We start from the raw sequence: 11,998 nt of genomic DNA on the forward strand, positions 1-11,998 counted from the left end.
AAATACTGTGCAAAATCAGGTCTACTGTAACCACAGTACCAGTCTCTCTTCAATATACAAATTATCAATATATGAAGTGCTTAAAGGTTAGTATCCCTATCATATATAGGGGATTCCCTGTACTTTTTTCCCCAAGCATGTGACAACTGCAGGTGCTTGCTCCCTTGCATGTAGACACTCGTCTACATCTAAGGTGTAGCCAGTGACTGTAGCTAGCTTTCTAAATGCTGAAAGGTTCCTACACAGGGAACTTCAAGGCTGGCTATATATGACAAAATTTGCCTCTACTAACTGGTTGCTACTGATTGGCTTGGAATGTTTCCTCAAAAACTCGAAATCTTTGGCATATGTGCACAATTTTCCCACTTTTATGAAAGCTCACCTACATAATTTGTTCCATGGGAAGCCAATGTAAATGCTCAGTAATACATATATGATATTGGTAAACATGCAGAAATGCACATAAATAAACTTTTACATTTAAACCATACCAAGATTGTCTATCTAAAGTATTAGCTACAGTGCACCAAATGATATTTCCCAATTTCACCTGTATTTTGCAAACATCTTTAATTCACAAAAAATTAATTTTTATTAAATTAATCTGTATCCATAACTATCAAATTCTATCAAATGCTTTACATTTCATACCTTCGTCCTTGACTTGACTCGGCAGCTTCATTGTCCAAAGGTGATGCTGCATTCTCCCCAGCAAGTTCTTCTTCTAGGTAGTCAGTGGTGTCAAACATATGATGTAGGAGGTAATTGACAACCTTAATAGATATAACAACAACCGACATAAATGCAACATGGAGAATCCAGCCAATTATCTCCGACCCAAAGTACTGAAAAAGAAGAAAATTCCACATCAACACACAAAATCATAAATTCATTTAGCTCCTAATTATGGATTTATATATGCAGTAGCTGTACAAATTACTCACAGATTATACATAATAATAAGAGTATGCAACCCTACTGGTCTTAGGGTTGATGAAAACAAATTGCTTACATGTGATGGAAACTCATTGCAAAGTATCTGTTTCACACGAATAGTGCTCAGTTGTGTCCAAAATGGTTTACACATTACTGCCCATACACCAAAATACTTTCTTTTGTCTTAGTCAACAATATATAACCAAAGTGGTCTTTCCACATCTGGATGTCTGTTATCTGTTCATGTTGGATCACAGATTGTGTCACATCCTATGCCATGTACTATAACAGCCTGATAAATAATGTTTCCATTGATATGATCATTTACTTAGAGGCAAATTGTCCCAAATGCAATCACCATCCCATAAGAGACTTCATCAGAGGACTGTTGTTCCATATAATTTACCTTTGGTTTCAAGAATAAATTTATGCACATTTCCCATTAATAAAATAGTACCTTCATGACAGGGAGGCAAGGGTGGTGGATGGGAGTGGAATAGGTGGGAGTGGGTGTGTGTCTTTTGACTTGGCTACCTCCCTTATAAGAGGGAAGAGGTCCTTAGTATATAGACAGATAGTACATTCATAATTCTATATGATCACAAATGTTTAATTATACTGCACATTAACAAATACAAATAGCAATCCCTCTAATAATATGCCTGATACTAGTACTGGGTCATTACATATCACATGCACACCACATCTCTCCAACCACTCAAATATAATTTTCCTTAAAATTCAACCTAGTATTGGAGTACCCTCTGTTAAGGATGAATCTATTTATAACCAAATCTCAATTCAAGTCTTCCCAGGAAGCTTACTGATATTCTCTTTTCTCTATAGACTTCTGCAACAGATGTAGCCTGCAGGGACCAATAACAGGTACTGTACATACAAGTGATTGTCCTGCAAGATGAAGCAAAGAATCATGTCCCTGCTGCCCATTTTCACCTCCATTTGGAGGTGCAGCCTGATCTCCAGACCAGACTGAAGATCTGTCAATTTCAATTGCACTGTATTTCCTCCATTTTTCCACACAAGAGTTGACAATCAGTGACAATTCCCTCCTACTATTCCCAGTTGAAAATATAGAAAGTCCCACACAACAATAGAGAACCCCCCCCAAAGATTTCATCCAAGAGATCTATGTGAGGACCTGATGAACACTGTCAGCTACTGTGGAGTTACTTGTCAGTGAAGTTTCAAGCAACAGATATGAATAAAATGTAGCCTGCACTCCAAACTTTTCCTTTCTCTGACCATTTCTGCACCCAAGATGATTCTAGTGCTCATCTAATAGATGACAACTCTCTTGTGCCTTTGACCTTAGAAGTTCTAATTTTCAGCCATCTGGCTTACACTGCTTTCTAGTCTCCTCAAAATTTTGTGTTCCTTATCTTTTGCCTATCTTCAAGGAATGCAAATACAATGAGCCTTTTTAAGTATCCAACCTCTTCATTAGAAAGCATCCAAATTTCTCCTTCCTTCTCTAAAATCTGAGAAAAGTTGTTCACAATCTGTTTCTATGACTGATTTCAGTTTCATGTTTGAGTTTCTGCAAGGCAAAACCTTGTAAAAGTAACATTTCTGTGCACAATTTCCAAGTTAAAATGACACAGTAATACAGTGTGCTTGTTTCTACCCATGATCCCAATCTAAGGTGTAAATTTTTGCAAGGTAGCACAACTTGCAACTGTAATGTCTGACTTATGAAAGGAAACAAGGTGATAATCACAAATCTCCTCTACTCTCACTACTTTATATTAAATAAGGATAAACTCAGTAAAAAGTATACTTCCTTCCAATTTTCCAGTACATTTGTCCTATAAGTACATTGCCCATGTTGCCAGTATCCCATTTGTGATTACATATAAAAATAAAAATGTGAATAAATTAAATTCATGAATATAAGTGAATATATAAAACTACAACTTCAATGAATTTACAAAGCAGACAGGAAGACATTCCTTTCAGCTATGCCAATTTCTCATCCATTTACAACCATTCTCTACTCATGCCTATCTCTTGCCCTCTCCCTTCCCTGCTCAACAGACATTCACATTGTATTTAAAACACCCTTCACCTCATCCATATTTCCCATTTCAGTCTTCTCCTCAAGATAACTCCATCCACCCCTACCTTTAGTACTCTTTTTTTTTATAGTCTTTCTTCACTCACTCTTTCCATATGCCCAAATCATCCTATTATTCTTTGATCATCCCTGCCTGCCAGTTTTATTCCTGTACTGGTTCTGGCCAAGCAGTGGGTTGGGGGGACAGGGACAACCCTTCATTCAATCAATCAATGCTTTGAGTTTCACTTAGTGGAAAACCCACAGCCCCACAATGGTTGGCAATAGTTCTCACAATATTACACAGATCTCTCCAAGATGAAATCTCAGACTGTTGTCTATACAACTGTTTCCATGCTATTGGCTGGAAGTGATAGGGGAAGGGGAGCATTTACTGGTTGCCAGCTCCCCATGTGAAAATAGTAAGAAATACAGCTGAGGTTGATAGAACAAGATCCTGGGCCCAGTCCAGAGACTGGCTGTCAGCCTCTAAGGGCTGCACCTCCTGAGAGGTGAGGGGGGTAAAAATAGGCAGCTTTACTGTCCATTTTCCAAGACTACTACATGTAGGTACCCATCATTGGTCCCTCTCTTCATCCACAAGAAGCTAAGACCTAAGGGAAAATAAATGGATGTGAGACAAGTGACAGGTAGGTTATGTCTAATAGCCCACAAGGGCCTTTCAGTGCATATTTCTGAGCCCAATCTGGAAACAGGTACTGGGGCCTTGGGGCTACACCTTGTGGAGGTGGGGAAAGTATGCTGGTTTGGGAGCTGGCACAGTTCTCAGGTGGTCACTAGTAGTCAATTTGGTATGAGCACATCCCCTTCCAGTTTCGCAGGGAGAGAACAGGCACATAGCCGGTAACATGGGAGCTGCAGACTCACAATAGCCCCAACCAAATCTACAGCCACACTTCTCACCAACATGGACAACAGAATACAGATAGATACCACACCTCTATATCAACAACAATCTCATACCACACACACACAAACCCAAGATTCTTGGCATAACATACGATACATCAAAATCATTCAAACACATCAAAGACTAAATGCACCCCTAGATTTAACACACTGAAAACAAAACAAAGAAACTATACTACAATAACAAACAATGCATACATTCAGTGATGAATTATGCAAGCCCTGCATGGACCCCTAATTTCAGAGACACCTCAACATCCTTCAGACCATACAAAACAAAGCCCTAAAGACAATTACAGGCTGCACAAATACAACACCTACAGACCATCTACACTTTGAAACAAATCCTCAAAGTCAAGGATCACTTTTACATGAGAGGTACACAAACACTTGCCACAGCCTCCACAAACACAGCATCCCCACTACAATACATAGTAGAACACCCACACACACACCAAGAAACATCAAAACAACATCCTAATACTTGTATCACACACAAATACTCTCTTCTCTTCCTCCACAACCACCAAATACTAGCCTCTGGAAACATATCCACAATCATATCACTCACTGCTCCATCAACAAACTGAAAGACAACACAATGCTGCATGCCAGACCCCCTGATATCCATCCCTCTGAATCCTCTCTCACCTGAAAGGATATAGTCCACTGACCAGACTGTGATGCAGCCACCATCTAGCCCTTCTAAGCTACCAGAAGAGGCAAAAGAGGCTGGATGACTGCATTGCAGATAACTGTCCAGGATGCAATATTTCACCCCATACTATAAACGCATTATGGAAGACTGCACTGTACACAATCACATATGTCAACAACACAATATACACTATATAGGATATCTGAGAAAAATGTAATTTTTGCAGGAAAATTAATTTTTCACTGATACAAACCTGAGGTACTCCTTACCCAAGGATACTTTCATGTAGCATAAAAGTTTCTATCGCTAACACTGTGTGTTGTTTGAAAAACACCTCACTCCGTGGGTCTGGGCAACCATTATCCTCAGTAAGGGGCCCTGGAATTCCTTAGGGAGATGGAACTGCTTGACCAGACAGTTTGGGGAATGACAACAACCTAGGAGCTGTGAATTTCCTTCAAGAGATCAATCCATTACCCCTGGTCTCTCTTATAAAAGACCCAAGATCTTCAGGTACATAGCAACAGCCTCCAGCAGGGACCACATGTCACTCAGGGAAGTTATAATGTGTTGTTTTCTGGGTATTGTTCATGTGGGCACTGATTGGTGACCCCCTCCCCCTCCTTTGTCATAAGGGGTCATACTAGGGAGGGGGGGGGGGAGGGTCACCAATCAAGTGAAACAGCCTTACTATGGATGTAATGTGTCTTGTTGCATTGCATCTGGCCCAGGGCAGTGGGTGGGATACATGGATGACCCATCATACAGAAGGATCTAAGAAGAGAGGGAGAAAAGGGTGGTGGATGAGAGTGGAATGGGTACTTGCCTTTTTGATTTGGCCACCTCCCTTATAGGGGTAAAAAGTCCTTGGTGTGTATGTAAATATAAATATATAAATATATATATATATATGTATTCACAATTCCAATTTAATAGTTCTAATGACCACACCACTATAACATATTCCAGTCTAGGTCAAACAAGTTTTTCAATATTTTTTGTTTTCATCACACCCTCATACCTTCTTCCACATAATGAAATGACCCTTCCATTCTTCTGCAAACTATGTCTCCCTTGTCATTTTATGGTTAAAAGCCCTAAAAATTTTCTTCCTTAGATATTGACCATTCTCCTATTTTATATATGTTGGTACTTTTTTTTATAACCTGACCTAGTTTCAAGATCTTACATTTCTTTGTACTACAATTTACATTCCAATCTTGCCTCCTATAACAGTTAACAATCCTCCTCTTTTTTCATTTTCTTCAAGATCTTTGAATCATCTGCAAATGTTTACATTGTTATTTCATTCCTAATATCACTAATATACAATAGAAACATTACATGTGCCACAAGTAAGCCCTGTGGCACCTCAATAGTCATTTCTCATCTCTCACTACCATTTTCATGTATCTATTACAAGGTTTGTGTGTGTATTTACCTAGTTGTATAATATGCCATGTGACTGCTTCTGATCCAGGGCAGTGGATAGGATGCAGGGATGACCCATCATCCAGGAGGTGCCAAGGTAAGAGGGAGGGAGGAGGGTGGAGGGGAGAGGAATATGTAGAGAATGGAATGGGTGGGAGTGGTTTCTATGCCTTTTTCTTTTTGGCTACCCCCTGTGAATGGGGGAAAAAGCCTTTGGTATATGTATGTATAATATGGGGAGGGGAGCTATGTTTGTAGTGACCTGTCTTTGTATCTCTCAGCATCTAGTTTGTTCTTAAATTCTTGTATGGTGTTTGCACACACTATATTTTTGTCTAATTTGTTCCAGACATCCACCACTACGTGGAAAACTTTTTTTTTCAGATCTCTTCTATAACTATCCTTTGAGTTTTTTCCATACAGTCCTCATTTTTCTTTTTTCCCACTTTAATAAGTCTTCTCTGTCAAGGACTTCCATGCCTTTCATGATTCTGTAAATGGCCATTAGATCTCCTCTTTTGCTTCTTTGTTCCAGGGTTGGTAATTCCAGTTAAGACAACTTTTGTTCGTTTGTCAATTTTGAAAGTGTTGGGGCCATCTTTGTCATTGCTCTCTGGATTCTTTTTAATTTCTTTATATTTTTTGTACTGGGTGTCCATAGTGTTGCAGCATACTCCAATCTTGGTCTTATCAGTGTGACTAATATTTTTTTTTTTTACCTTACTTTATCCAAGTACTTAAAAGGCACCTTTATTGATTTTAGTAAATTGTACGTTTCTCTACTTTGTTTATATGCTTATCTGGGGACATGTCTTGGGTGGTAATTACTCCTAGGTCCTTTTCAGATCCAACTTTCTTTACTTCCTTTGTACCAATTTTATACTGTCTTTGTATTCTTTTTTTTACTTTTTTAAACTATATTATACTACATTTCTTGATGTTGAAGTTCATTTCCCATTTTTGGCTTCATTCCCAGATCCTTACATTTGTCTCTCATGTCTTTTTCATAGTTTCTTTTTTCTTCCCTGCATATTTCTACATATTTATTTCTTAGATATATATTTGCCGCTTACCCATTTTTTTGTTCATCTTTTCCAAGCTTTTTCTCTTCTTTCATTAGCCTATCTCTTTTGCTGTACCAGCACTTAATGTACACCTTTTCCTATTTTTGTTTTGTTACGTGTTTATCCACTCCATTAGAGATTTCTTTTAATATCATCCATTTCTCTTCCATCTGTTTCTTCATTAAAGAAGTTTTCCCTACTCACTTTCTGTATCTTACAGGAAGGGAAGCTACGCTTGTGGTATCCTGTCTTTGTATCTTGCCATATCTAATTTGCTCTTAAATTCTTGTATTGCTCTTGCACACACTATTGTTTCATCTAGTATGTTCCATACATCCACCAAAGAGAAAGCTATTTTTTTCATGTCTCTTCTATAACTGTCCTTTTTGAGTTTCTTTCCATGTCCTTGTGGGTTTCTCTTATCCCAATTTAGTAAATCATGTCTATCAAGGGCTTCTACACCTCTCATAATTCTGTAGATGGTCAACAAGTCACTTCTTTGTTCCAGAGTTGGTAGTTCTAGTATGTGTGCGTGTGATTCACCATGGACTTGGATCATATGACTGATCTATGAGTAATGGTGTGACCTTACATGTACACACACCCAACTCCCCATCCACAAGAGTTGGAGTAACGACTCGCAGCACAGCAATACTGAAAATTTTCAGCCCTGGGTGGGATTTGAACCTGGACCCCTGTAGTGACAGCTGGGAACTCTTAACCATTGTGTGTATTTACCTAGTTTTACCTAGTCGTACAGGAAGAGAGCTATGCTCATAGTGACCCACTTTTGTATCTTTCAGTATCCAGTTTGATCTTAAATTCTTGTATAGTTTTTGCACTGTTTCCTCATTCAATTTGTTCCAGATATCTACCACTCTGTGTGGGAAGCTATTCTTCTTCAGATCTCTTCTGTAACTATCCTTTTTAAGTTTCTTTTCATATCTTGTTTTTCTTGTTTTGGTGGTGTCTTGAAGAGCTTGTTTTTGCAGCCTGGGTATGTTTCTGTGTGGATGTACCGAGTAGTAAAGGTGGTATATTGCTGTGTATGTTTAAGTAGTATTTTTCTTTCATTCAGCTGGTTGTGCTGGTGTGGCGTGACAAGACTGAGGAGTCAGGTTGAGGGTTCTAGCATAGAACTATGTCCATTATTTTCACACAATATCCTTTGGGGCAGAGTTAGTTTCTACATGCAGATTTACTATTGTGGTGGTTTTGGCACATATTATTCTTAATGCTTTATTTTGTATACTTTGTACTATGTCATGTTTTTCCCATTGTTAGAAACAAAGCTGTATAGGCATAGTCAAGTGTGGTTCTTTTGATTTTTGTTGTAGATTGCTTTTCATTCCTATCTGTTGTACAAAGTCTGTGGTTGCAAATAATTCTAGTGGGTATATTTTCTTGTTTGACCTTTGATGTTCTAGCAACAGGTCACACGAGTAAGCCCTAGAAATACTGTTTTCCCAATTGATGTGTCTGACCATCTATTTTTTCTTTTTCATAATTTTTGTTAAATTTATGATTGTTTGCAAAGTGTAATGTTGATTTCTGGCATGAGGCTTCCATTCTCTTTTATCTGAGTCACTGTTCTTGTTTGTCTCAGTAGGTTTGGGTGTTCTTAGCTACTATTTTGGGTTATTATCATCAGGTCACCTGCTTAAGTCCACAGATCTCTCCAGCAGGAAATAGTGGACTGATGTTTACATTATATTAATGCAAGTCTTTTCTATATCCCCAGCTGGGAGAAAAAATAAGAGAGGGGGAGGGAGGGACAGTCACTTGTCAACTTTTTCAAAGAGTGCAAAACAAAGGTCTTGTCAACTATTTCAAAGAGTGGGAAGAAAAACAAAGCTCATGGAGATCTCTGGCTTAGTTTGAGAACCAAGTGCTCTCCTCATGAACATAACACCTCCAGATGGAGGTCTGGATGTTGACAGAATCTGAAGATCTGAAGTGGGCACTTTTGGTCACGCAGGATTTTCACTAACTGGTACAGACTTCCATTTTCAGTCTTATTATAATGTTACATAGATAAATACAACTCATAACACCCATTATCTCCTTTCTTTAGTTTAATTTGCATCATTATTTTCAATTTCCAGATTGTTTTGGATATGGATCACTCATTATATATGCATGCTTACTTACTTGGATGCAGTAATGTTTACATGATATTGTGTCTGAGGCTATCAAATTTTACATTCTCCTTGGCTACATTTCCAACTTGTCAAAACATCCAAAGAAATTGATGAATAAAAAAAAAAACTGGAAATTCCCAAATACAAAATTACTACATTTTTCAATCATGCCACCAAAATTTTGACATTAAAACATCTTTTCATCTTATCTGACATTTTTTCAAGCACACTTCACTTATTCATGTCTGTAGTAATAACTTTATCTATGTCGTAAAGATGTCAACTGTCTGTAGGCATGAAAAAATAAGAGAAAGGTCAACATTGGAAAATGAACGTTTCATTTACTATTGACATAAGAGCTAACACTTCACATGACCTCTTGACAAGTCTCGTCTTACCAAACATGAACTGTTACCGTGAGCACTGTACTTATTCTACTAAATACAATAACGTAAAATGAATAACAAATGTGTAATTCTCTCACCAGATAAACGAAGAAAGGCGCACAGACCAGGTAGAGCCATAAATACAGATGGAAAGTATTGCAGAACACATCCTGGTGTGGGTCGTGAAACCAGCCTCCTGTTAACGAAGCCCAAATCCCCTGACGGAGAATTTCGACACTCTGGGACCCCATGGTACCCTAACCACACAGAAGGCCACCTACAGGGGTGTAGGAGTTTGGAGAGGCCTTGCTTCACGTCATCTTTTCCTAACAACACATTCACCCATAATGAACACTACCGTCCAGGGATCATCTGATAAACATAAAGTATTGGAACGAGATACGATAGTAAATCAAAAAACATTTTTGACTAATCCCAGGATAAGCATAAAACAAATATTAAATATACCAGAAAACAACGTCGATATTACACATGAAGGGACTTAGTCAAACAAGTTATGTTTATGACACTTAAAAGACTTTACATTCTTGCTCTACTCCGAGTAAAAGCCAACGTTGTTCGATTTCCTTGATAATGACGAAAATCTTAAAAATCAACTAAAAATAATTTGCAATATTTTTTGAGAAGTATAGTGTATTGTATTCTATATATTTAAATATATTTTAAATAATCTCAGACTAATCACTGTCTGCGTTTTGCTTTTATAATATTTTACGAAGATAAATTCGAACACTGAACAGTTACAAACAAATTCGAATGGTATGCATTTTATGTCAACCTGTAATGTGATGGATACAGTTCAATTTTTTTCAATGAATATCAAATACTATTATTTGTATTATTATAAAAATAGTGATACACTTTGGGTTATTTAGTAACTGTATATATAATTCATTAAAGTAGATAAAATCGACGTACGGATACGTTCTGGTAAATAAAGTTGTCTAAATTTGCTTATCAATGCAATTATTGCATACAATTCATAACTGATATTTCTGTGTATATAAAACAAACAAGACAGATTATTCAAAATATATAACCAATCAAATGGCAACATAGTAACTTGTCTCCCTACTCTATGACAGGTCAGTGAAAGCATGGAGGTGTTTGTTATAGGTTACAACATTGTTGATTTTGAATAGGTATACGGAAGTTAAGCTCGTTGCTTCGGAACAGGTAGATTAAGATTTATCTACTAACTTTTAATTGTAAATGCTCACACCTTGGCATGGGCGATACCTACCGATGACTGTAGTTGTACGAAATTAAGCTACGCAGTTATATTGGAACGTAAGGTAAACCCAAAACTACTCGTTCGCATGACACCTTTTATTGTAGAAGGATCTCGGACTTATATAGAGTTTTCGGGGCTTCGTCGGAAATTCGTTTTACAATATCGAAACCATGCCTGCCCTTGGAAAAATGTAAACCAAAACTAATATGAAAGAGTTGTAATATATATATGTACTCGTGTATATGTATATATGTATATGTATATATATATATAATATATATATATATATATATATATATATATATAAATATATATATGTGTGTGTGTGTGTGTGTGTGTGTGTGTGTGTGTGTGTGTGTGTGTGTGTGTGTGTGTGTGTGTGTGTGTGTGTGTGTGTGTGTGTGTGTGTGTGTGTGTGTGTGTGTGTGTGTGTGTGCCTCTGAGAAAGCAAATAAGATTCTAGGACTGATTGCGCGATCTTTTGATTTCAAAAGTCCATCACTCATTAACAAGCTATATAAATCGTTAGTTCGTCCACATTTGGAATATGCTGTTTCCGTATGGTCACCGAATTTCATTAAAGACATTGACAGACTGGAAAAAGTACAACGGCGAGCCACAAAACTGATTCCAAATATCAAAAATAAATCATACGAAAATCGACTAAAACATATGAATCTGTTTTCCCTAAAAAAGCGTAGACTCAGAGGTGACTTGATACAGGTCTTTAAAATTCTAAAGGGAATTGACAACATCAAAAGTGACAAAATTTTTACATTGAATGAGAATCAGACAAGAAACAATGGTCTCAAACTGTCCGGAAATAGATTCAATTTGGAAGTAGGTAGAAACAACTTTGCCAACCGTGTAGTTAATGAATGGAATAAACTTCCTGCACAGGTAGTGCAATGTAGTTCAGTTCGAAGCTTTAAGAATCATTTAGATAAATACCTAAGTAAGATGCTGTAATGATTATGATTTGTTTTGTTATCATTTGTCTGTCTGATTTTCATTTATTAATTACACTGTATAACATTGAAAAAAAAAAACGGAAATGAGACTATCCTTTTCTAGAGTTATTTTTTGCGTAGATCACGAATATAACATCCGTTTCTTTCTGTGA

At 37.3% G+C, this 11,998-nt stretch overlaps 1 protein-coding gene across 2 annotated transcripts in view; it reads right to left on the reverse strand.

Moving 5' to 3' along the window:
* pcx (pecanex) overlaps nucleotides 1–10,034 on the reverse strand; it is a 54,288-nt gene extending 44,254 nt beyond the window's left edge. The window contains exons 1-2 of one of the 2 annotated variants that reach the window (XM_076204923.1): nucleotides 9,719–10,023; nucleotides 652–845 (exon numbers count right to left, since the gene is read on the reverse strand). In XM_076204923.1, coding sequence (XP_076061038.1) covers nucleotides 652–845; nucleotides 9,719–9,871 — 347 coding nt within the window. In that variant the 5' untranslated portion in view covers nucleotides 9,872–10,023. Of the gene's footprint in view, nucleotides 1–651; nucleotides 846–9,718 lie in introns of both variants that reach the window. The other variant, XM_076204924.1, reaches the window with a different exon arrangement.
* Nucleotides 10,035–11,998: the final 1,964 nt, after the last annotated feature.

The sequence above is a fragment of the Oratosquilla oratoria genome, chromosome 21 (assembly GCF_046742065.1).
Source record: "Oratosquilla oratoria isolate Oo_2021 chromosome 21, ASM4674206v1, whole genome shotgun sequence".
In the NCBI taxonomy this organism is placed as follows: Eukaryota; Metazoa; Arthropoda; class Malacostraca; order Stomatopoda; family Squillidae; genus Oratosquilla; species Oratosquilla oratoria.